This window comes from Hydra viridissima, unplaced genomic scaffold, assembly GCF_058129835.1.
Source record: "Hydra viridissima isolate aposymbiotic clone 2 unplaced genomic scaffold, HvirCarnegie_v1 scaffold_7, whole genome shotgun sequence".
Taxonomy (NCBI): Eukaryota; Metazoa; Cnidaria; class Hydrozoa; order Anthoathecata; family Hydridae; genus Hydra; species Hydra viridissima.
In genome coordinates this window covers 12,145,625-12,173,043 of record NW_028324306.1, presented here as the reverse complement: position 1 = coordinate 12,173,043, position 27,419 = coordinate 12,145,625, and the positions used below count along the sequence as shown (strand labels likewise).

General features: G+C 29.1%; 1 protein-coding gene and 1 long non-coding RNA gene across 6 annotated transcripts; one reads left to right on the top strand and one right to left on the bottom strand.

Annotated features, from left to right (window-relative positions):
• Positions 1-461: 461 nt before the first annotated feature.
• LOC145183867 (uncharacterized) lies at positions 462-26,993 on the bottom strand. Of its 5 annotated transcripts, XM_090092589.1 has the most exons (11): positions 26,961-26,993; positions 23,996-24,063; positions 23,844-23,949; positions 14,560-14,704; positions 6,674-7,945; positions 3,034-6,272; positions 2,554-2,788; positions 2,343-2,419; positions 1,981-2,197; positions 1,330-1,863; positions 462-1,164 (listed from the first exon to the last, which is right to left on the bottom strand). In XM_090092589.1, exons 1-11 carry the CDS (start codon positions 26,979-26,981, stop codon positions 632-634), a joined length of 6,447 nt encoding a protein of 2,148 aa, XP_089948715.1. In that variant the 5' UTR covers positions 26,982-26,993; the 3' UTR covers positions 462-631. The 5 variants fall into 5 exon arrangements, with proteins under 5 accessions (XP_089948715.1, XP_079915462.2, XP_089948717.1 ...); XM_080059336.2 differs by lacking the exons at positions 23,844-23,949; positions 23,996-24,063; positions 26,961-26,993 and adding an exon at positions 15,431-15,570; XM_090092591.1 differs by lacking the exons at positions 14,560-14,704; positions 23,844-23,949; positions 23,996-24,063; positions 26,961-26,993 and adding an exon at positions 9,622-9,682.
• Positions 14,595-16,508, top strand: LOC149886152 (uncharacterized). The gene is made up of 3 exons (XR_016454002.1): positions 14,595-14,722; positions 15,583-15,647; positions 16,216-16,508. It is a non-coding gene; the product is annotated as an uncharacterized LOC149886152 (long non-coding RNA).
• Positions 26,994-27,419: the final 426 nt, after the last annotated feature.

Below are 27,419 nucleotides of genomic sequence, written 5' to 3'. Positions count from 1 at the left end.
GCTAAACACATTTGAACTCTTTTTATATTTTTGTAATACGAATTGTTGTATCATCTACTTTATGTACGATTTTAGTTGTTAACAAATTGTGAAAGTACAGCTGACCGGAGACTGTTTTATGTTCTAAAAAACGACCAAGGATATGCGATAAACTTTTGGAATCGACACGACGCGAGTTTGAAAAATCAGATTTTTTATTTTGTAAAATGGTTCAGGATTTTTGTTTAAAATTTTTTTTTTTTATGATTTTGCAGTAAAACAACAAAAAAAGATATTTATTTGCAAAATTACTTTGGAAAAACCTTTTAGCGATTTTTCGTGCTAAAAAAATACGATTCAAATGTGAACATGCTACAAGTTGTAAATTGCTTTTAAGGCACGCTTGCATCATATATCGAAACCTTAGCGCTACCCCCTAGGGTAGAACTATGGTTCTCCCTAGAGATACTCAACTTTAATGATTTAGGTTACGTTTTTTTTTTTTTTACTTACTTAAAAAACTTTTTACAAATTCTCTCTATTTTGAGTTAAAAAGGTTTTTACAAATTCCTACTGTACATTAATAAATAATTGAAGTTTGATACGTCATAATTTACAAAATTTTGAGCTGGATACTTTGATACAGCCTATTTTACAACATTTCGAGCCAAGGTTGGATACCCTTTTTCTCTTGGGTACCCTTGGTAAATCTGTAAGATGTATTACTGTCCATCTTATCATTGTCATTATCCTTATTTAAAATGTTTGAAAAGAAATTTATTTTCTTTATTTTCCGGTTCTTTTTTTGCTTTGTACTCGAATCAAAAGTCCAAACTGAATCATCAGATTCATCAGTTATATTTCCGTTTGAATTGGATTTTTTTAGGCGATGAAACCAATTTTTTTTCTTTCCGTTATCCTCTCCATCATCATGAGATCTTTCTGATAACGAAGAATCTTTAGAATTTTTTGATAAGGTTGAAAAATCTGAAACACGTCGAAAAGCGAGAACATCATTTGTGGGATGCACGTGAAAAGAATCTCTTATGTTAATTGTCTTTATACCGTTGTTAATAAAATAATCACTCCCCAGACGCAATCTTTGCCATTCCTCTGGAAGCTTTTGCTTTTGTATTTTTTTATTGAGTTCTTCAGTATTTAGTTGTGCAGATGATTCCTTTAAAACTAAATGAAAAATAATCATGGTAATACATGTTAATAACCATAAAATCAACGCCATGATGACTAAAGTGTGAACATCAACATAATGATAAACATCATGATAGAGCCCCCTCCCCCAATCCCTACCAATCTGATAATAAGTAACTAAGAAATTTAAAACAAATTCACCTTTTATATCATCAATGCTGTCTACAACTACTTTACTTGAAGTAAGGTAACTACGAGAAATGAAGCTGCCTCTTAATGAAGATGATCTCTCTTCATTTTCAAAATTACTTATTTCACTAGAGATAATCGGATCATTATCTAATTTATCTGTTTTTCTAAAGTGACTAAGGAATATTTCTATGTCTTGTTGTTCGATAACATCTGGTCCAGTATTAATTCCTTCTTTATCCACATAGATGGTTCTTTGGCTGTCTTCGAACTCTTCTTCACACATAGTCAAATCACTGATATCAATTTTTGAAAATACTTTTTTAATGCCATAAACTCCTTCCAAAAATGATTTACTTTTCAAACGTCTAGCATTACCCCCAGTATCATTAGAAAAGTAACTGCTTTCATTTAGTAGACCAATGTCATTGTTAAAGCTTAACTTTCTATCAGTGTCACTTGAATTTTTTGAACGACTGGTAAATGTTTGGTTACTAGTTTTAATGTCTGAAGCATCATCAGTACTTATGGGATCTTCTGTATCATCTAATGTAAAGAAGAAACACATAAAAGTTGTATAAAAGGATATGCATAAAAATTTACAAAAAAAAAAAGATTTTTAATTGTGATAGAAAATAGATTAACATATAAACTAAATCCTACCAAAGAGATCTTTCAATAATTGTACAGCACATTGTACAGCTTGTCGTGTGTCTTTTTTACCAGATCGCAAATTAACTTCTGTTTTTTCAACACCCATTACATCAAAATCAAGTGATGATAGAAACTCATGGCAACCAGGTAATCGCCATAAATGTAAAGGCAAAGAAACTTGTACATTAGACATTTCTTGATTGAAATAATAGAGCACATCTTGGAACTAAACATGAAAGTTGAATCACAAACAACACAATAGTAAATTAAGAGTTAAGACACTGTCAACACCACCATCACAATCGCTATTTTTATTATCATATTCTTTAGGTAATAATTATCACATAGAATCTTATTTTAAATTCACTTACAATCTTTTGAAGAGGCAAGGCTGCTTTTGCTGAGGAACGCAGTTTTGACACTGCTGACAATCCAGTTTTGCTCAGGCCTAAACAAAGCACATAAAAATTGATTTTTTTAATAAGGATACTTAAGTTTTATGCTACATCAAACTCTTTTAAACAATATAAATTTAGTACTTTTAATTGATAATGTTAAAAATCCAAAAATCAGTTTGTTTACCAAGAACTGCATACAAAGTGTTGCATGCTTTTGCTAATATGCTACTAAATTCATATTCTGGAAAGAAAACAGCATCTGGAAGATTATTGTGAGCTTTCTCAAATCGAAACCCTAATGATACTAATAGAGGCTTCCAATTAGTATTAGCGGATGAAACCTTTGAATGAATACTTTCTTCTGCTATGTACAAAGAAGTGCGCTGGTCTTGGGCAAGACGCTTTTGGGCTGTTTCAACCTTAACCAGAGTAATGAAAATTTAAAAAAAATTTTGCATAAATATTCTCATATCTTATTTCTAATTCTTACTTCTTTATGAACTGCCTCATTATTATTTTCAAATATTATTATAACTTTTTTAACTGAACACGACAACAAAGCTTACTTTTATAGAATCATTTTGTGATTAAAACTATTTATGTCAATATGTTAATTTTAGATTGATTACACTGGTTCTAGCTATATGGTACTCTCTAAACTTACCAAATGAAGAATAATCTTTATTGAATCTCGATTTGGAACTTCTATAAACTTATGAAATGCTTTAGTGAAGTTACATGTTTTATTTGTAAGCTGACAGTTACTTCCATATATAACAAGGCCAGCCCAATTAGATGGATGGCTGAATTCAGAAGAAGCTTGCATCTCTCTGATAGTGTCACTAAAAGCTTGGTAGACTGGAACCCCATGAATAAAGTGTTGGTAGAATTTGGTAAAGAAAAACAAGCTTGCAGCCTTAGGCATTTTCCATTGAGATGTCAGTACAGTCTCACATCCATTCATTAGAAATGATGTAACAAGACCTTGCAATCCATCAGTGCAAATAGCAGACTCGCCATAAGAATTTACTCCAAATACAATAAGCTTTGCAAAGAGCTGAGCATCACATATATCTTTTATAGAGACAATTATATCAGGAGTGTTAACTTGACGATTATCATCAAGGTCTAGATTTTGAAGATTAGAGTCAATGCAATTACTTTCAACAATACTGTCAATGTAAGGAAAGCAAACACCTGGCATAAGCCACATTACATCTAATGCAATATGACTTACTGTACTGGAAGATATTTGTTCAATTATTTCTTCCTTTGAGGAATTGCTGGTTATCAACATTGAAGAAGTAAGTACTTTATTGAGGCTTACAACTTCACTATCACATGATCTGTCCCCAAATATCAAAATCTTATCTTCTTTAGGTACATTTGTCTTTTTTTTGTGACTTTCCAATAAAGAAAACAAACTTGTGCTATAAAAGATATTATGGCTTTCATATACAAACAACTTGTGCTCATCATCTTTTAGAATAGAGAAAGGCACAAGTGTAAGTTCACACGGCAATACCAATACCAAATCACATTTTCCATTGTATTTATCTTTAGAACAATCAAAAAATATATCAATCTGAGAGAAGAAAAGCAAATACAAATGACTAAGTGGTGCTTCTATGTGCCAGTTGATGTTATAATTTGAACTGTTCCCTCTAGCAAAGTTATTTGACTGCTTGTGACGTAAGCGAAAACTTTTATCACGCATAAAGCACTTTGGTTTGGTTTTGTGATCAATTATTTGAAAATCTGTAGGCATTAAACTGTCTATCTTTTCTGATTGGTTAAATAAATTTTCATCTTCAACATTCAAACTTTGACGTATATTAAAAACTAGAACATTAAGAGCTCTAATTGAATTATTAAAAGTATTAGTGACAAAGTTATCTAAATCTGATGAAAGAGGCATTAAGTCAACATAGCTTTTATCTATAGTTTGCTCCCAGAATTTCACAAATCCTTCATTTGGTTTTATCATCCAACAGTACACTTGTCCAACAACAATCGAATAGAGACATGCAGTATTTTTAACATTATTTAAAGATTGAAGAAATTTAGAATACAATGGGATATTTAAGTTGACTTTAACATCTGAATTATGCAAGAGTACCTTTAAATTGAAAATGTTTCTTTTTTCTGCAACAAACAAGGCTTGTAAATATTCTTTTTTAATGACATATATCTTTTGAAGCATTTCATATGATGCTTTAATAAAATTCAATACTTCAGACAATAAAATTGTTCTTAACACATCATTTTTTTCAATTAACTCAATCACTTTTTCAAAACATTTACTAGAAGAATCATTATCATTTTCAAGATAAAATTTTAAACCAAGCCGATAAAAACATTTTATTATCTCAGCTGGTTCTTGCAACTGTTCACAAAGTGATGCAGCCATGCGCAAATAAGAAATGGCTTTCTCAGGATTCATAAGTGAATGATGTGTTCTACCAATACAGCCACAAACTGTTACTCTAAGAGTTTTAAGATCATTTTCTTGGCAAACCTGTAAGGCTCTTTGATAATATTTTAAGGCATTTTGAAAGTCACTGCTACTCTGGTAGCAATCACCAATATTAACTAGACATTCTGCTTTCGTGAGAATCTTGTCTAACATCTCTGTACATCCCTCTGCTAACAAATACCACTTTATGGATTCACTGAAGTTTGATGTTTGAAAATTGACCAAGCCAAGCCCTTTATATGCATCATACTCAGATTTTATAATTTTATATTCCTTAGCTAGTGAGAGTAACTGCTGGTAGTAAGAAATAGAAGAGTCATAGTTCTTCAAAAGCAAATGAAATGCAGCAACATCTTTATAAGCATCACATTTGTCAAAACCAGTAAGCTCTTGATTTGATATTAGTCGCTTTTCTGAGTACATTAATGCTGATTTGAAATCATTATATTTCTCACAAAGATGACTTAGGCATTTGCATGCATCATTTTCTGCTAAATAGTTTTGCGTGAAAACAGCAATAGACTGACATTCTAATAAATAATCTTTAGCCATTTCAAAATTGTTTAAATTATCGTAGCATTCACTTATTAGTTTATGAACACTGCTAACTTCTGCTATTTCAGCTATATAATCCTCTGTGCACTCTAACTGCAATATAAAAGCTAAAATCGCTCTTTTATATTTTTCCATTTTCATGTTCAATTTTCCCAATAAATTACATACCTTTTTACAGCTTTTTATATCTTTGTGGAACTTAGTTGCTTGAAACAGCTCACAATAGCATTTGTAAGCATAATCACGCTCGTTAACTGTCTCAAGAAAGTTTCCAAATGAAAATAGTGACTCAAAGAATTTTTTGTTGTCATTTAATTTTCGACGTAATGCAATTTCTTTTTCATATTGTTCAAATGCCTCTTCATAAAGCTTTTCAGATGCTAGTGCATTTGCAAAATCTCTATAACAATCACATCTTAAACTGTCTATAGAAGACTTTTCAGCGGCACAAATTTGTTCTTTAAAAAAATCTTTAGCTTCTTTGTGTTCTCCCATTTTCATATAAATTAAACCCAAGTTTCCAAAGGCTTTACATATGCCAAAAACATTTTTTTTTTCTTGAGCAGATGCAAGAAGTAATTTTTGACATCTAACTGCCTTTTCAAAATCATTGTAAGCTAAATAAACTAGACCCAAATCACAATATACCAATGAAATCAATTCGTGAGCATTCAACTCATTTGCTAATGATAAAGATTGTTCATAGTATTTTACTGATTCAGTGTATAAATTTAATCTGTAATGAATATGAGCTAAATTTTGTGATGCTTTGCAAATTTCAAGTTTATCATGCAACTTCATAGCAATTGAAAGATGATTCTCATAATGAGGTGCAGCTTCATGGAGTCTATTTAATCCACTGCAAAAATTACCTAAATAAATGTATAAAAGGTATATATAAGTATATAAGCTTACAATTTATGCATGCAGCAAGTATTGTTAATAGAAATTAACAAGTAATCTTCCTTATAATATGGTGTTATAGTTAATATAATATAAAACAAATATTTTTAATTCATTAGAAGTTTTATTTTCATTTTTGCATAAAGACTTAATTTACTTTTTCATGCCTTGAATTTATTTCAATTTTATTTATATTCAAACTTTGAAGTAAATGCAATAATAGCAAACAATAAATAGGACAAATACCTTGCAGATGTTTATAAACTTACTGTTTTTTATAAATGTACAATTATAAAATTATTTTATATAACACAAAACATATGCATGTAAATACAGAGTAAAAATTTACAAATAATCAAACGCAAATTACCTAAGTTGCTTTCTGCAACACATTCAGATCTCAAATACTTCATTTCTTTTGCAATTCTTAAATGCTCCTCATAATGTTCTTTAGCCTCATTCATCAAATTCAATGACTGATAAGCTACACCAAGATTACCATGTAATGAAGCTTCGGAATATTTATCATCAATTTCTAATGCACAGGAAATACCCAACTTATGATACTCTATTGCTTTTTTATACTCTTGAATCATTTGATAAGAATTCCCAATGTTTCCATAAGCTTTCACTTCACCTTCTTTATCATTAAGTTTTTTAGATAACTGTAGATGGGCTTTATGACATTCTAGAGCTTTTTCAAATTTACATTTATGATGATAAGTCACTCCAAGATCTGTTAGAGCTCTACTTTCTAATGTAAGAGCCCCCAGCTCTTTAGCTTTTTGAAGCTGTAGTTCATGAATACTTTCTGCCAACTTCAAATTGTTTTGCATTCTATAAGCATGCCCAAGACAAGATAATGATTGACAAATTAAATCATTACTTTCCACTTCTTGTGATACCTGTAACATCTCCTGAAAAATCTTAACAGCTTGATCAATATTATGCATGTTCTGATATAAAACACCAATTCTATTTAAAGCTTTACATCTTTCTTCTGGTTGTTTAAATTTTCGAGAAATACTAAAACTTTCTTGTAAAAAATATTCCGCATCTGAAAATTTTCCCAAAAGCAAATGTATGCTAGCCACATTACATAGCTCTCTTGTCTCTTTTAAATGATAACCCATTTGTTTTTGTAGAGCAGCACATTTTTTATGACAGTCAATCGCCTCTGGGTAATCTTCCATAGAAACTAGAACACGTCCAAGTGATGTTAGAGCTGCACAACATGTATTACTATCTTGCAAGACTTTAGACAATTCAAATTGCATGGAGTAGTGTTGCTTTGCTTCAGAAAGCTGCTCTTGTGCATAATAAGCACAACCTAAGTTGCCATGCACCCTACACATTCCAGATATATCTTTTACTGTCTCATATATTATTAATTCTTGATGCATGAAATGCAAAGCTTTTTTGATGTTTTCAATATTCCAATAAGCATTAGTTAGTTGTGAGAATACTGAAGCTTTTAAAAGCATATCTTCAGTGCCAATTTGCAAAGCACTTTCTAGAACTATAATTGCTGATGGAAAATCCATGTTGGAAAGTATTTCTTGGCCAATAAGAGCAACAGTTGCAAATGGCTTGTTGTTATTGTCAACAGATTCAAGTTGTACCAATAAGGGCTCTAGCATTTCTAAAATATTTTTATAAAAAATATAACTGATTTAATTATTTACAGTTACAATTATTTAATTATAAACCTGATTTAATTATTTACAGTCTTTTAGTATAAGAATTTAAGTTTTACTACTACAATCAGCTCTGTAACAATAGTCAAATGAGTAATTAACTTATCTATTTATTTATATATACTCTTTATATCTATATTTTTATACTTACATTCATTTTAAAAAATTTTATAAGGTAACTTCTTTTTTTTTTTTTGTCATCACAACTGCAAAAAATATTTGTAAATTTGTTTCTATCTGTACTTCTTAGATCATGATTAAAAGAGTGGCACCTATTATCTGAAACACATGATTCTGCCTTCCAAGATAGATACAAAAAACTTGCCTCCTTCTCTTCAAACAATGACCAAATCTTAATAGCCAGGCTAATTAATTTCAAAATACTAAACAATTGGAATTTATCTTACAAATAATTCTAAAATTTTAGTTTCCAAAGAATCTTTGTTTTTTAATATCTTGTTTGAACTTTTTCATCCCAACCTCCGCAAAAGTTTCCTAGCAATAAAACAGCACCAACAAATAAATAAATGAAGTTCTGGTGGAGAAATCAGTTTTTCAATTAATGTACTGTCAACTAGGGTGGTTTTGGCCACTATTTTAGATTTTTTTTCCCTTCAAATTTTTTTTTTGTTCACTTGCGATTAACAAATCAGAAAAAACTTCATGAGGTCATAGTTTATTAACAAAATAAGCACAATAAAAAAAGAAATAATTTGCAGAGAACCCCAGACTTTTAGAAAGTACCAGGTTAAAATCCAGATCAAAACACAAGATTTGAGGATTAATACAACTCAGAAAACCTTTCATGAATAATTTTAAAGAATTATTTTCTAAATATTTAATGTACCAATAGCCAAATAGTCAGAACTGCCAAAAGCTTGTTTTGTTACTGACTCTAACATAGAAGTTCCTTCACATCATAAGTAAGATCTTTTCCATAATGTCCAAATAGTGCATCCAATATTTCAAATTGAAAGTAACATGATATATGAGATCTTGCCAATTCAACTTCTCTATTATTTGTCTCAAGCTTAAATTAGATTCAGGAATGTTTTAATGATAGTTAGAAATTGCAACTGTTTTATACCCCATTTCAGATCAAAATCTGAGTTATTCTTCTTTTTTGGCTGACCAGGTGCAAGAGATTTGGCTAAAACTATATTATCAGGCACTGGCGCTGCAGCTAGTCATCAGAAATATATATGCGTTTACTATACACTTATATATTCATACATATATGTTTAGTAAACCTGTTAATGCGAATTAGTTTTGGAGAACTATTAATTTTAATTCGTTCTTTTATTTTTTTATTTTTTTATTTTTTTTAGATTGAAATTAAATTCCATTGAAAGGGAAAAATCATGAAAAAAAAAAAGCACTAAGAAAAAAGGATTAAATTTTAATGGAAAATTAGAAATTGTACCAATTTGTATTATCTTGAAAGGATAACAACATAGTGTTTAATAACTACCGACTTAAATGGGGCTGCTACCATCCGCAACCTTTAGTGATAATTGTTTTTGAAAAAATTAAGACTTTTCAAACGAAACATTTGTTTCATAAAAATAAAAATGAAAATGAAAAACTTTATCAGTCACGATCAAAACAAAAATAAATATACGTTGATGCATGAAATACTCAAATCAGGTATATACAGGGTCTATCATTGTGTGTCATTGCCGCTTCATGAAGCAGCTGATTTACAAAGTTTTTGGTTTTTTTTTTAGTTTTTTTCTAATTTATTTTTAATTTCAAGTTTATATTGTTTTAAAACTTTCATCAGTTTTAATTAAATGGTAAATTTGCAATTTGTATACTTTGATATTTATCTGCTTTTTAGTCATCATGTTTTGTATTTGATGATGATAAAACTTGAATTTTTTTTTGACAAAAAAACAGACATTTTAAGTTCTAAAGTTTAGATCTTATTTAAAGAAATAATGTTGTAAATTATTTATCTTTTTAGCATTCTACTAATCAGCCGATACCCCAAAAGAATTATTTACAATCGTTAAAAGAAATTTATATATATATATATATATATATATATAAATTTATAAGCATATTGTGGTGAAATAAGAGTTGGTAAAAGTCTTAAGACAAAATGTGCAATGTTTTGACAGTTTTAAAACTACTTTAAAAATTAAAGGGTAGTGAATTGAAATATTTTATAACAAGAATTTAAGTCAGAGAGGTCAATATTCATATTGTACCGTCAATTGGGTATACTTGGGAAAACAGGTGGTAAATTGGAACCAAACCATTGGTTTAGTTTAAATAAGTTTGAAGTTCTGGTATTAAAATTTGCGGGTTTATTGGTAATTTTGTTGGCAATTCAGGACGTTTTCGTTGGTAATTCAGAAGTCTTAAAAAATTAGGTTTTAACATCGGATTATTATAATAACCAATTTCAAAATTATTACTTTTGTGAAAGTAATTATTGTTTGATTTGCTTAAGGTGGATAACCACAAAAAAACCAAATTTCATAACTGTAATTAAATTTTGAAAACCACTATTTGATTCAAATCAATGTATATACTTTTTGCAACGTAAATATTGCTAAATACGTAGATCTTTCATAAAAAGGCAGAAAATTGTCAAAATCACGTAAAAATGAAGCATTTAATACCTACACTTGCAACACGATTTTTCAAGTTATAGTAATTTTTGAGCTTTAAAACTTTGCAATTTTCTGTCAACCCATAAAATAAAGGGAATGAATTGAAATCCATGAAAACAAACTATTTTTAGCATTTTTATTTGATATTTTGTGGTTTTTGCAATATTTTCAGGGGGTAGAGCTATGTTAAAACACTAAAAAAGCAAAAAATAAATGTATATTTCAAAAATTTTAATATTCATTCCCTTCATCTAGGTATTTTAAACAACTCCTGAAAATTTGAAGTAAATTGCTTGACCCAATCTTAAGATATCATGTTGCAAAGTCAAGTTAAGTATCGTTAAAATGCAATTCTGAGAAAAAAAGAAAAACAAAATACAAAAGCAAAAAACTATTAAAATCCACTAGGTAAATAAGATGTTTGTAATAAAGATCCTTCTTTATTATCAATCCAACCTTTTTTAATGCTTTTAACTTTTCTCTTCTTTTTTTAACTTTGACATCATTTTTTTTAAACATGTTTTTTAAACGCTTCAATCTTTTATAGCTTCATGCCCTTTACCTATTTCACGAAAAGCTATTATTGTTTTTAAATTCACGTCAAATAAATTTCTTCCTTGCTTTGAATTACTTTTATAAATTTGATTTCAAGTGTATCTATTGAACTCATATTTACATTCATTGCAACTTATAATTAATTTGTGTGAAAACCCCATTCTAAGTGTTAAATCATCATTAATTACCATGTTACTTTCACAATTTGGACATATACAAAATTTCTCAATAATATCTTTAAGAATTTGAAAGTTGAAAAGAATGTAGTAGTTGTTTTCAGTGTCCGCATTATTGTTAAACCTGAGCTTTTTAGAACTGACACAAGTTGATTGAAATAGTATTTGACTCTTGTTTTCAGTACAATTTTTTGAAAACCCATTAAATCTTCTTTTTCTTTTTCGTTCATTATTTTTTTTATTACCCATTACTATAAAATGTATATATATATAAATACTATCTTTGGTTGAAATGTAAATAAAATTTGTTGTCCGAATCGCTATAAATGCAAACAAAGCTCCTTGTACTAATTGTAAACTATAATAAACTATAAATATTTTAGTATGAGGACTTACAGTAATCAATTGCAAACCAAGCTGGCATAATAAACCATACAGTGTTTAAACTTTTAGGCAGTTGATCAAAAAGAGAAGCATTTATAGGGTTGTTGAAAATGACTTAACAAAAAAAATCCAGTTGCTATGGACGTTGCTAATGACGCTTTTTTACACTTACCTACAAACTATCCAAAATACAATAATTTCTAAAATGAGTTAGATAAAACTAAGTCTATCATAATTAAAATGGATCATCGAAGCATTATATCACTTAAATATCAAAAAATTGATTTTTTCGTAAAAAAAATTATTTTTTTTGTGGTTATCCACCTTAAGACCATCAAGAACACTCACTGGCAAAACACTCTCAAAGCTCAAGATACTGTCAATGTGCAGCTTAATTTCTAACACCAAATTGAGACAAACTAAATCTGTATTTTACAACAGTCAACAGAATGGTAGAGCTTTATTTTGAACAGAGTCTTTCTGTTAAAGAAAAGAAAAATTCTTCACCTTGTCAAAAGTTAGCATTTCCAAGGAACAAAGCATAGCACTGAGAATATTGACATTGTTTTTTGCAAGAGTTGAGAAGAAATAACGTGTGCTCAGCAAAGGGAATACTCAGCAAATCAATTGATCTTTGAATTGATAGTGGAGGATTATTTTTTCAAGTAAGCCTTGAAGCTATCAACACATCCGAGGGAATTGATAAAAATTCAACCCAAAACAGAGAACCACAACATTGTTGACAACTTTGACAGCACAAGAGCCAAGCACTAATAGGTTATTGAAATTGCAGGAGGAGTTTCAAAATCATATTTGCCAACCACTTGTGTGGAAATCAATTACGTTAAAACAAACACCATTTCTGATGATGTGACATTGACTCAGAAGATCTTTCCACCATAAATTTGGTCAAAGAACTCAGCAATGTGCTTGAAACCTCTTTGATTATCGCTAAAGACTCTGAATTTGTTCCGGATTTAAACCCACCAACGGAGCTTTATATTCTTTTGGGTGTTGTTAACTACCTGTTCAAGAACCTTCTGCAGTGCTGGCCAGAAGCAAAAGACTGGTCTGCAAGTTAATCTGGTCTGCATGTTATTTAATAGAAAAACCTTTTTTTTGTACTTTTAACTTTTATGTAAGATTATTTGCAATAAGTTTATTGGTTAAGAAAATATAGCTTTTTTGAAACTTGTGAATTGAAGGTTTTTTTGCATCAAAAATTTTAAAAATCGAATATCTCTCTCGGACGAAATGAAAAGATTAATAAATTTTTGAAAGACCGTAAATACTTTTCATTAGAATTAAAGGCTGGCAGCTTACATATTTCTTAGAAAATACGTTTTTATCAAACTTGTTTTTTTTTTGGTACCAAAAAATCTTACTCACGATATAAAGAAAAAAAAACAACAAAAAAATGAAGCAGAAAAAACAAAGTGGATAATGTAAAAGTAGTAATATCTCGATAACCGGAAGTTTTGCAGATCTTTTTTCAAAGAAAAATCAAAGTGGCTAAGTGCAGAACCAAATGAAGGCTCCAGAAAAAAAATGGATGAGATTCCAAATTTGCCTGAAAAAATTGTGCTAGTGCCATCTAGTAGCATTTTTTGTCGCCTTTCAGAATATCGTATCGCGAAAGGGAAAAGACAATGGCAATCTTACAAAAAATGCGTTTTAAAATTGCTAATCCCATCCCTTTACTGCGTAGCGTTATACATTGTCTCTCTTTAATTTTTTTTACTGTAAGTTATTGCTTAAATTAGTATTAACTTAGTCGATCGAGAATGATAGAATCGGAAATCAAATTTTGTCTTATTATTAAGTAACTATTATTTGATTATTACTATGTTGACATCGAAGTAACATTAAAGCGCAATGTAACGATGAAATAAATTAATTGTGATTGGTTTAATTATAAAATTTTAGTTCTTTCGTTTTTATTTCGTTAATCTTTGCAAATTTTTTAGAAAGTTACAACAAGAACAATAATACTGAAGTCGAAAAATTTTTTGTGAAAAAAATGGCGACGATGCAAAAAATTGAGAAAATCCAAGAGAAAAACGATGAGGCCCCACGCACAGCTTAGAATTTTATTGATTAAATAAATTTAAGAATGATAAATACACGTTATTACCGTTTAAAACGCATCAGTGGACTTTCTTCTACAAAGTCTTTATCTCGGAATAGTTATTTAATACGCACTTAATATACTCAGACGTTTTTATCAGTTATGAAAGTTTCTTTTGCTCGTATCTCAAAATGAGATTTTTGGGATCTTATCGTTTTTCCGCTGGACCCTTCAAATGTCACGTTTCTATGTGTAAACTGCTGAATTATATAAAATTTATATATTGAAGTATTTAATCAGAGTTAAGAAACTTTTTAGAAGTTATTTCAATTGAACATATATTCTGCTTAATGATGCGTGATAAAATGCAACTAAGTAAAACCTATGTAAAAACCTACTGCACAACAAAAAAAAACTAGCAAGTTTAATGCAGAGAGACACGCACGGCACAGCACGACAAAGTATGCACTATAAGAATATAAATATATTTACTTATAATAAAAACAAAAAGAAAACGTGCTGTAGTTGGCCAATTAACAAGTGAACGATTATTCCCTATTTTAGTTTACCGACATTCTTTTAAATGTTTAAAAAATTTTGAATATTTGATTTTACCGGTAAAACGCGAACAAAAAATATTAGCATGAATAATAAATATATGATTAGTTTTGTGCAAACGGTGTTGCCATGCAATATATAGCATGTAAAGATTTGCTGCCTTGCAATAAGTTTATTCTTAAAAAATCTTTACATACCTTTTAAAGGGGACCTCAATGCGGCGTCGACTAGAGCTTGCAACAGCTGATTACTGCAATCATGTGCTAATGCCGAGGCATAAGAAGCGAGTGACTCTGTATATCTTCCCATATGACTAAGAGCAACTGCTTGTCGATAATATCCCTGGAAAAAAATGCGATGGTTAGTATTAAAGTTTTATACTATTTTTTAAATATTTTTTTTTTAATGTGCTGTAAGTTATAAATCCAAAAATAGACTAAGCTGAGTTTATAGGTGTAAAGACCCTTATTTACCGAAACCCTTAAAAAAAAAAGATTAATTTACCCAATAGCTGCTCACAATTATCTAAACTGCTGTTCTGATAGATTTTACAATTAACAATGGTAATGTCAGATGAAAATGCAAAACTAAGAGGAAAACTCCGTGATTCTTCTTGCGATGACAGCTTTAAAAATAGCAACCGTGAGACAAAAATTTTAAAAGCTGCAATAACTATGAAAATTTCGACAATATCCGATCTAGTTTTACTAAAAAGCAGGAACTACATTGTCACCACTGCAAAAAACTATTATAGACATACAGCAAATTCTATGCTTTTATTGCGGATTGTACTAATCTTCTATTACACAATTCAAGTTACGTCAAAAAACTATCGCGTGCACATAAATATTTTTAGTCAGCTCCATTTAAAAGTCCTTCGTACACTTTTAAGCTAGAACAGCTTCTTTTATCAAATAAGTCTACCAAAGTTTTTACTTTAGTTTTTCAGACAAAAAATAGTTTGAAAACAAATCAAAATTTGTTGTCGTTTTAGTTTTACATTTTAAAAAATTTCACAAAATAACTTTTTGTTTTAAAAATATTACAACACTTTTGTAAATAATTTACCTTGGATAGTTTTAATTTCCACTCTGGACGGTCTTTTATCTTTAAGTTAAGTATTTTCCTCTCAGCTGCCATTTACATTTAAACGCTATCATACAATCTTGTCATTTACTATATCATGTAAGCTATATATCCAATTATTTTTTTGAATATAGAAAAACGAACAAAAGAACCCGAGCAAAAAATTTACAGGAAGCAAACTTCAACAAAAGGACTCTCAGTATGTTGTTCATACCGCTCATTCTATTGCACAATTACGCTTTTTGTAAAATGAGAAATCTGCTTAATTCTAAATATTAAACTTTTAGCTTTGTTCTTTGTGTCAGACATTACAAAAACATATTGTTGTTTAAAACAGAAAATTGGAGCATTTTATGATAAGAAAATACGCCACATAAGAAAAAGTTTTTATCGATGAACGTTTCTCTTCGTTGCTTTGATTTATTTTATTCTTTTTTTACACCAAATTAACCAAATTAACGCTTATAATTAAAGATCATAGATCAGAAGTCAACCTGACTAATTATGTGAGATTTTATTTGAAAGATAAAATGATAAGTCACGCATACAGACCCATCGTGATGGGGTGGAGAGGAGGGATTTCTCCCTGGGCCTTCCTCTGGGTGAGGAACTACCAGTTCGAGCAAAGAACAAAAATTGTTTTTTAAGCTTTTTGTTTTTTCACAAGACTTTTGTTGATTACTGTGTGTTTTTATTTATTCTTTTTTTTTTTTTTTTTGTAAAAAACCACATAAAAAGAAATCTAGCATCATAAAAAATTTGTGTAGGAAAGGCTGGTGACAGGATAGCTCCTCAACACTCCTCCTTAATTGCAGCCATCCCAGCGCTTTAGAGTCCCATCATAGCAAGTTGGCTGGGGCCTTGTTGACCTTACACGCTCTTTCCACATGACAGGAGGCAGTGACTACATATATTTGAGAAGACGCCGTTCTCAGAATATCAACGAAAGTGTTAAGAATACCAACTTTATCAACTTTTAAATTTATCTTTAAAATATAATTAATAACCGGAAAATGCGCATATTATCTTTAGATTTCCTACAACGCAACTCAATTCTAATACCAGCTATTGTATTTTCTCGTTCATTTTACATGTATATATATACAATATCATAAATAAATGTACATTCAAAAGCTATTTGTTTTGAAATAGTTCTTATAGGAAGGAAACTTTAATTAATATCATGTAAATCTATCAAAATTATAAATCGCCTAAATAAAATAGAGGATGCGGTAGTTAAGGTAAGGCCTGCGGACATCACTTAACTGAAATGTCAAAGTATTTTTTAAAAGCTATATTTTGAAAGAACTGAAACAATTTTAAAGAAAGTTGTTTTGTTGATGGAAAAGATCAAATGTGCTCGAAATTTGAAGAACAAGATAATACATTTACGAAGGCTCAAAATAAGAACTTTGTTATTGTGAGGGTGACAATTATTATTTAGAGTTTGGGGGATGTGTTTGTATTGCTTGGTTATGTTAGAGTGTTTGGTTGTTAATAATTTGGTTGTTAGGTTGCCTCAGTGTTGTGTGGGTGGGTGTGGTTTGTGTATGGCTCGTGTAACAGTAGAATCTTTGACTTCTAACACTTTTGACCTACACAAAAGCTTAACATAAATCCTCAATCGAAATATAAATGATAATGATCTTAGTAATAGTCTTTCTAGTCTTACTTGATAAATGCTCTCAAATATTTAACTCAAGCATATTCTTTTTTATTTACAAATACAGATAATAATATCCAATCAACCGTCACTCAAAAATATGCTCTTACCATCTCTGGAACTCATGACCAAAGTGTCTACATATCTCATTACTGTTCTCAACGTAAAATTTTTTATTCTTCCTCTTTTTTTTTTTTCTTTTTTTCTCTACTTTTTATTTTTTCAAAGCTCTCTTTTTGAAAAATGCTCCAAGAATTTTCCTAAAATCCTCCCATGATCCTTCTTGATTTACTCTCAAAAAAATTCGAAGAAAATCCTTTCGATTTTCTCTTCAAAAATCTCAAAAAATCAGTTCTAGAATTCTACTGGATTCTCTCCTTCTTTTTATGTGTGTCCACAGATATTTCTTAAATCAACTGTTGTTCTTGTATAGACAATGGATTTTACCTTCAAGTTCGTTTGGTCTTTTTATTTCGACTTTTGAATTATGGTTCTTTTGTAACTGGTTTTACCAGTTATCTTTTGTTTCTGCTCTCGATTTATTTTTTAAAATCATAAAGTAGTTACTGAGTTGTTGCGCACCTCACTAACTGAATTATTCTCATTTTACCAGTGTAGTTACAATTGAGTTACTGGTCGTTATTACGAAAACACTTTAAACTTTAACGGTCTGACTGTTTTATTTTGTTATGCAATTGTACATGTGTGTCGACCTGATGTTTAAATTTGAGTCGAATAAAAATTATAAAAAATGTTTATAGCTTTTTGTTTTGTTTTCGCTCCTCACGTTATCAGTGGCATTTAGCAGGTTGGTAATTTAATCACAGTCAGTTACAGAAATTAAAAGATTGGACAACACAATGTAACTAAATTGTCAGATAGACTTTAAATAAGCATTGAAACTACATGGCTTGTGAATAGATCCGACCGGATATTGGGCAGATGATATATTTCTTGTAAGAATCTATTCTTTGGTATCAGACTTAAGTAAAACATTTCTACTCTTTATAATCATGCTGGTTGATCGATATTGAAAACTTTTTAATTAAATACAGCCAAAATCAGTTATACTTTTTTTGTGGTAAAACCAAATCTGGTATCAGTTCTTTTGTACCTAGAGTTCTCTTAAAACATGACCTCAAATTTAAAAAAGGGCAAATAGGCTCCATGTAAAAATAAAAAAAACTTAGTTGATACTGTAGCTTGTTTAATTACAAATTTAGCTCACATGTAACAAAACTAAAACTAATGTAACAAAATAATGTAATAAAAACAAAAATAAAAAAAAGCTGAAAAACGAGGTTATGCTGTCTGAAAGTAAACAGCTGTAAGCCAAGAAGAAGAACAAGGCGGGAAAACAAAGAGCAGTACTGAAGTTGTCATTTATTATCACTACCAACCGAACTTTATTAAGATTCACTGCTTTTGTTATTATAGTAAATTGCACAAATATTAAAGTTTAAAAAATAAACGATTTTTTCATTATTATTTTCGGACTGAAACGTAAGAATTATGCAAAATTGTTTAAAAACCTTTTTTTTTTTTTTTATCTCTGACATGTGACCTGTTTAAAAAAATCTTTTACAGTTGAAGTCTGTCGAATAAAACAAGTTCTTCAATTAACAGCTTAAATGATCAATAGTACAGGAAAAATTAGTTCTTAAATATTTCCATGTTAATTAATTTAAAGATTAATTATTACAAAAGGAAATAATTGTAAATAAGTATCAAAATAAGTGTATTAAAAGTTGATCCGGCACTTTTGCAAGGTGATGTTAACGACTTTTTGAAAACAAGTTTTTGAAATAAGTAATAAAATGAAAGTCTTTTTTTAAGCAAGATATGAGGTATGGTCAACTTTTGTAAAAACTTTAGTTCAATCGAACGAAAAATATTTTTAACTTTAAAAAATAAAAGCGTTCCCAAACTTCTGCGACTGAAAAAATATATATCTTACAGTAATTTCTTTTATTTGACCGGAAAAATCAATCTAAACATTCAAAGTTGTCGGAAAATGGAATAACCTTTAGAAATAAATAGAATTAGCTGTTTTAAACAAATTGAGATGAAGCAGTGTCTCTTCTCGTAACTTTCACACGCTCAGTAATTTGAACAAATAGACCTTTTTTAGAGTACGTCTCAAAGTTTAAACGCGTTTTGACAAGGTACCACTTTTTTCACAACAGAATAGATAATAAGATAGCTACTTATAGTCCACTGCTCAGTTCAAATCAGAACTTGTCTCACAAGAATTAAGAAATGGAGCCTTGCCAAAAAGAAATTGAAAAGTTACCTAATCAATATTTTGTATTACTATTTAGTTACGAAACCATTTTTATAGGAAATAAAATTTATCACTTAAAGCAACAGTCTGGTCTTCAGTATCTTCAGTAAGTGTTTTGTGGCGGTTCCAAAAGTTAAATTATATAATACATATTTTACATTGAGGGTAATTTGCTAAAATTAGTCAGGCATTAACAAAAAAAATTTGATAATAATATCTTTTTTTTGTTGATACCTAACCAATTTTTACGGGGAAAATAAACTTTGTTCGCCTAATTCTGCCCTTGCATCTTGTTTATTAAAAGAGAACTTTTCAACTGTAATTTTGTATTCATTATCATAGGAAAAAATCTAAAACTTACCGTGCTGTTTATGCCGAATACAAAGCCGTTAAAGTTTTGAGACATTTTTCTTTTGTTTGCCGTTTGTTTCACGTGTCTTTGCATCTTTTCGTTTAAATGTTTTGCAAGATTTAGATATTTTTATTGTCTGAAATATGTAAAGTAAGTATTGAGGGAGAGTAATTAACAGTTGCAGACTGGTAATTAGCACGAATAAGGATAATAAAACACTTCCATATTGTACTTTTCCATGTCGCACCGTATCGAGAAGTGTTGCGCATTCTTTTAGTTTAGTTTTTAGCTTTGATCAATAAATTGGGTTTTTTATTTTACAGAATCTTAATGTTTATATTTATCTTAATAATTTTACACCTAATATTTACAAAACTACATTATAATGATTTAGCATGATAAAATATACATATATTTAGAGCAAATATAAGAAAAACAAATTTTTAAACTCTGTAACTTACTCATTATTTATTTGTAACGTTTTTCTTGAAGAGCATTAGAAAATTGACCTTAGGTCATTCATTTGATGCTTGGTGGTGTAAGTGACGTTAGGTGAAAGAAAAAAAAACACAAACACATTTCAAGGAAATTCACCAAAAAAATAAGGTACTGATTTGCATAATCTTTTTTCCACTTTCTCCATGATGAAGCGATAAAAAAAAAAAAACATTTCGCTCATAAGAATGTTAATAAAGTTCTTTTCAAGTTTTAAGAGGTTAGATTTTAAAAAATCTCAATAAAAAGGTGTTGATAAAAAAATTTTATGTTTACTTCATAAAGTTGAGGCAAAACGCAGTTGATGAACATTTGAAGAACACAGGTCAAATCCTATTTAAATTAACAATATGAAGCTATAGTTAGACCACCTTCTTAGCGACTAACAAACCAATTAAAACAATAGTGTATTTTTAATAGTAATTTCCTATCGTGTTGTATCACATTTTAAAATACAGGAAAAATTATGAAAATAAAACTTTAACAATTTTTTGTTGCATTAACTTCAAATATTACCCCCTGATCAGCTTTTGTGTTTAATTTTATCTTGTATCACCATTTTCCATAACTAAAATATTTCATAAATGAGATTCTTTCAATGTGTCGGTTTAAATTGTAGGCTTCTGCTCAACAATCAACATCGTTTACTTAAAAACAATAAAAAATTTTGATTTTCCATTTTATGAGAACTGTTAAAAATGTTTAGTTTGCTCGCAAACCTTTTTTTAAGTTTTTCACTTTTTGCTAAATTTATATTAATTTTTAAGTTTTTCAAAACCGAAAAACTTGTGGAGCTTAAACTTTAACTTTTGAAGTAAATCGAAATTAACACTACATTTAATCTTAAATAGCACTAAATTTATTCATAAATTGTTTTTTTCATTATTGGTTAATGAAATGGTAGTTTATAGCAGCCATTATAACAATATTTTTATAACCAGATCTCAAATACCAATGTCATAAAAACTAATAAAATTAAAAAAAAAATTTTTACTCATACTTTTTTTCTTGAAACCCGAATATTCACAATTTTTATCACAACTTGTATTACAAAGATGTGTTAAAAAAAGTAAAGGGGGTAGCAAACAATTTCCAAAAATTTTGGTTGTCAAGCAGCGGTATGGAATTTTGTTTTTATTTTTTATTTTTTCAAAAAAAATAATTTACTTTAAAACGTCAATATTGGTTTTACGTTTTATTCTTTTGTAAAAGTCTTTTTCATAAAAAGATGACTGATACATTTTACAATAAGGTCAAATAGAATGAAATTCTGCTCGTGCTCTCTAATTGTTAGTTTGCCAATCGCAAAGTGCAGTTGGAGTTTTTTATTTTCAAAACTTCAGCTAAAAGAAATTTGGTATGTGATAACTATTATCTATTTAATATTCTGGCTATCATGGTTGTCATTACTTTTTATTGCTTAAATAACCCGTCCGTTTATCTTATCATTAAAATGAGCGAACAGCCAAACACTTAGAGTTATATATTTCACTTTGATATAAAATTTTCTTTATTTACATCCATTTAAAAAACTTATGGGAAGTTTCATTTGAACAACGTCACATTAATATGGTGGTATAAAAGTATGGAATTGATGCAAAAGTATGGAGTTGGAGAAAAATCTATATTTATTCACAAGCTTTCAATTTTAAACGGCTTCTTATTGCTCAATATAATAAGTACTGTCAGTACAATAAGTTTTGTTCAATACAAAAAGTTGATAAAAAAACCAGAGAAGTTTTTTCCTGTTCGCTCTTATTTTGATTCTCCGCTGACTTAAATAAATATAAATTTAAAAAAATGAACTTCTAAGAAAAATGGAGATTATTATTATCATTTTAATGTAGAAACGCGGTTTAATAATAATAAAAAATCTCATTAAATCTTATCTTGATTTAATGATTCAAATATATCAAAGTAATGAAGAGACTTGCGCAAGTTATGACTTTTAATAAACTAGAATGTCAATAACACCCAGTTTTTTCTGACCATTTGCATATAAATGCCAAAAGACACCCCGACGAAAAAAAAAGGATTAAAATTAGTGTTAATATTAGTTGACCACCAAGAAAGCTAAAAATATCGTTGATTTTATTAGCGGAAAAAAACTTCGGTCAGGCAATTAACTGGTGTCTAAAGCTTCTGCTTGTTACGATTTCTTTCGAAACGTTTAACAATTCAGGAATCTTTCTCTTCGCTATCTAACTTTGATAAATTTACTGATGAGTAGTCATTCAAGATGGGACGCTACTCGAGATTTGATGAATGCTGGATAAATGATGTAAGTAATTTATCCAGCATTCATCAAATCGGTTCAATTCAATTATAAATTCTGTTACTTATCGACAGTTGCGTCACTAATTACTACCAATATTGGTGTCTTTTTAACTTACTTACGCTCTGTTTTATCTATTTAAAGATTGCTATCACCATTGGAAATCTCGTTCCATGTCCCTAAGAGATTTTTCCAACTTGAGGAAGAGTTGGAAAAATCAGAAGAAATCTGTTTAACGAGCTTTAAGATCACATTTTAATCTTATCGATATCTTATTATCGATATTATCGATAATCTTATCGAACTCGAAATAAGCTTTTGAAGATCTTGTCAGAAAATTTCTGTCAGATGAGCAACTTGACTTTAAATTTTGCAATCGGTCAATATTTTACATTAGCATGAGTTCATTTAACATCTTTTGAGTAGAAGATGAGTGTGGTATTGCCATCTTGTCTAGTTTTTTGGTTTACCCGAACATAACCTTGCTCTCTGGTGTCAAGATTCATTTTCAGCACTTTTAATTATGTTAGTATTGGTATTTTAATAAAACTCCTTGCTTTAAAATAGTAAAAATGTTTGCCTTTGAAACAACTTTCTAAATAAAATCCTTACATTCTTTCTCTTTATGCTTCCTGTTTTGAGAACAATTTCGAATAACTTTGATAAAAATAGAAAATATAATGAACAATGTTTTGTAGAAAATAAAATTTTCTACAGTCCCCTGCTCTAATTTGGTATTTTTTTATTAAGTCTAGTTAATTTACGGATTGCTTTTTTGTCTTAAAGACGCGCAGAAAATATTAGTGATGATTGCATGAAGTCAATTAAAAAACGAGTTTTTCTTAATAAATCACACTGAAAATACAATGAAAAAAATGCTATGAAAATATTTCTAAGAATTAGTGAAGATAATCCCTTGATCACATCAACCGATGTCTGAGATCAAGTCACCTCAGTCTTCCCTAGTCTTATAAACGTTGTTAAATACTTTCGAAACATAGAATTTAGCAAAGGTAATACAATAGAATCTCGATATAACGAAACCTCAATATAATAACCATATCGATGTACCGAACCTGCTTTCTGTTTTTCTCTACCATAAAATTCATATAAAAACTTATGTAAGAAAAAAAAAAAGAAAGAATTTCGACAAAACGGTCTCATGGTATTACGAAATCTTTTTCATTTCTCTTCAGGAGTCGTTATTTCGAGACTCCACTCCAATGTAACTTTTAACATGATATTTTAACATGATATTGATTTAAGCAGTAAGTTAAAGCTTTTTTAAAACATCATTTTTTATTATCAGAATTAAAAAAGTCTTACCAGCATTAGAAGTAATGTGCAAAGCTCCTCAGACTTGCTCTTGTCCTCTTTGTTAAAATAATTCTTTTCGAGTTCAAGCTTTTCATGTTCTGATTCTTCTGATGTTCTGATCTTCTGATGTTCTGATCTTCTGATGTTCTGATTGTCCATACGAATGAAATGAAAAGTTTCGAACGGGCAGTAAATTTATAGTTGGAAAATTTTGTGTTGAGGAAATTTTCTAAAAAGAAAAAAAAAACAAAACAAAATTATTTAAAAGCAACGGTTGAAGCTGACAGAAGATGAGGAGGCCTGCTGAAAATTGATGTTTGTTTAAAAGTGTTTACATTTTAATTTTTATAAAGCAGTCGTATTACTTATTTTAATAATATATGAAATTCTAGGCAAATACCCTTAAAGCAAACAACAACGGGTAACAGACTCCTCCTACATCGACCTCACACAGTACACACCTACACTATTAACAGTAGATTGCCCCCATCCTAAAATGCATAAACATTTAACAAAACGTAAAATTTGCTAAATTAGCATTAAAGAAACGTTCAGCAAACAAAATTGAAATCTTATGCAAAATCACACAAATCCAATATCATTGTTGAAGAAAAGGATGATTCTCAGTCTTTGTCTTCGCATCATGCATTCAGTTACAGTAACACCAGTAGTGATGAATCTAATCACAGTATTGATGTAAACTGTGAGTCATCACGCTTTGACCTGAATGCAGAAAATCATGAGATTGAAAGAAACGATTTAAGCCAAGAGACTAATTTAAGTTTTCTAACTGTAAAAATATTTTTTCTATTGTAAAAGTTTATAAAATGAACAGATTCTGGGAAAGATAGTTTGTTTGTTTTTTAAAACTTTAATAACTTTTGGATTTTTTTAAAAAATGATTTGCTTTGAATTTTTTTCTTTTAATTTTGAGAAATTGTGTAGCATTATGATAGGCTCCGTAATGGGTTTTAAATTAATTTGCAAAACTTATGGAGTTGTTGCAATCTATTGATGCTGGCTGATTGCATTCTGAAATCATTGAATTCTTTCATTATTTTTTTTTCAGCATCTTTTTTATGTAACTTCGCTGGAATAAAAATTGAGAGATTTTAAAGTAAAATGTTAAGTCAATGAATCTTGTTAAATTCATTTATTTTCTACTTTCTATTTAAACTCTTTTTTTTTCTAATTGTCTAATTAAATAAATATTTAAGAGGAATGAGACAAAATCTTATCCCCCCCCCCCATCCCCTCTTCTTAGCTGCAGCCTCCAATGTTTAAAGTGCACAATTTTATGTTTAAGTTTATTAAAAAATTCTAACTTATGACGTTATTTGAAATTGATCAATAAATATAAGTAAAAGTTAATAAATAAAATGAAAAAAGAGATTTATTTATCGACTAAAAAAACTATTGCTTTTACGAAGTCATTGATCTATGACATCCCTTTGTTCTTTCTTGATGAAGCTCTTTCATTTTTTGCATTCAACTGTTTTTTTTTCTTTTTTTTTTTTTTTGTTGTTTTTTTTTTTTTTGTTGGAATTGTGTTTTTTTTTTGTAGCATTTGCTAGAACATGCAATAAAAAAACAAACAAGCGATTGGCCTATCAATGACGTCACTAAATTTAACATTAAGCAATCGATGAAATCATGATCTAATTTTAAAGTCATTTGTAAAATAAATGGTTTAAAATCACGATTGGCAACTTCGAACAAGAATTTATGAATCAATCAAAACGACTCCATAAACTGTAATAAAAACATTGGTCTGAAGTGATCTTTTAAATAAACTTCTTCAATATAAAAACAAACTGTCTTTGTTTTAAAAAACTTTATTAAAAGAGAAATAAAGGATAAGTTGTAATTATATAAATTCTTTGACTTTATTAAAACTTAATACCCATACCCATAAATACCCAATAATCTCAGTAAATCTTATAAAAGCTTCTTTCACCAATGAAAATTTGACAAATAAGGTACCACGCGCATAGTGAAAGTATGTAATACCACCTGTAATCAGTCAGTAAAAAAATTAGAACCATGTATTATTTTCATGTTTAAAGTTAAAAGTACCACGACTGTGTTAAGGTTCCGTTACGTTTGCTGGAAAACAAGCACAGTGACATAAAACGATGCTTCGTTTCAAGGAGTTTCTTCATTTAACTCTTGAAAGGAGTTTAGAAATAAAAAACCCCTCATACTTTTAAACTTATTACTGTATATTTGGTTGTCTTAAGAGTTAAATTTATATTCAAAAAAATGAATATTGAAATTGATTAGCGAACAGGTATCGCTCTCAAAAATAATTGCATTCTAAGCCTTTTCTGTCGCGACCTTCTGATGGTCTTACTAACACATTAAGTATAAAGATGATGCTATCTATAACTACCTGATTGTTTCGATGTAAATGACAATTTTTCAGTTCACTAGTCAATAAAATCAATATGCATTAGAGAGTGATATTCAACGATTATGATCCATTTTTCATATTCTTGTTATTATTTTTACTGGTTTAAAGCTATTGCTGGTTAAAAAATGTATAGTAATAATAACAATAACAAAAGTAATGATTTTAATAATATTAATAGTAACAATAAACATAGCAATAATAAAAATAATGATAAAAATAATCATAACAATGATAAAAATATTAATATTAATAGTAGAATTAATATAAAACCAGCTTTGTTGCTTTTTTGGGAAATTATAAAGTCCTCTCAAATCACGAAACAATTGACCTTTAAAATTTTTTGCTCCTTTAAAATTTCTTCTTGAACAAAAAAAAAAATTTTTTTAATTTGGTTATGCAATAAAATAAGTCCATACGTGGATAACATGTCTTAAATGGCAAATAGTCAAGTATTCATTTTGAAGGCAAAAAAAAAATATATATATATCAGTACTCTGAATTTTGAATAAAGTTTGCTGCAACGTGATTTCCACATCTTAATTCAACGGTAAATATCGCAAAAGCTTGATAAAAATGCGTGAAATGTATTTATGCTGCAAATGACGATTAAGTCGATTACTCGTCATATCATCGTGTATAATTTTAAAAAAAAGCTCATGCATCCCAGTACAAGTTCTTTTTGTAGTTCTTTTGTATAACATGAACAAAGTTACCTTTTTTTGGTGCATCAACATTTCAACAAAAATCCAAACAATCTGTATGAATGCATTAGTGGTTTTATACTTTTAATGGATTTAGTTTTAAAACCGAAGCCAAAACAAATATTTTGTTAAATGCAATTCAAACATTGAACGCCTAAACCAGGTTTCAAACAGACAGACAATTTTTCTCGTATTTCTTGAATCCCAGATTTTTTTCAAAGAGGAACAGATAGAGATTTCTACCAAAAAATTTATTTAAATGGTTTGCCTAACCAACGAATTTTACACACTTTAAACGCGATATTTTAAAAAGATACTGTTTAAAATGTTATTTAGGATAAAGCCGCTTTGTTAAAAAAACAGGTATTTTTTTGTTAAACATGGTATTTTATCGTAGCATGTTTAAGAAAAATTTTTTTAGGACTAAAAATCTAAATAACAATTTTACTTTAATGAAATAAAAGTAAGTAA

Bases quoted from the DNA above. Each gene is read 5' to 3' on its own strand.
- LOC145183867 (XM_090092589.1), bottom strand. From the start codon at position 26,981: ATGTTGATGCACCAAAAAAAG. The intron at 23,950-23,995 runs GTATGGACAATC...TCAGAAGATCAG, and splicing joins CGAAACTTTTCATTTCATTC to AACATCAGAAGAATCAGAAC. The intron at 2,789-3,033 runs GTAAGTTTAGAG...ACTCTGGTTAAG, and splicing joins TAAAGATTATTCTTCATTTG to GTTGAAACAGCCCAAAAGCG.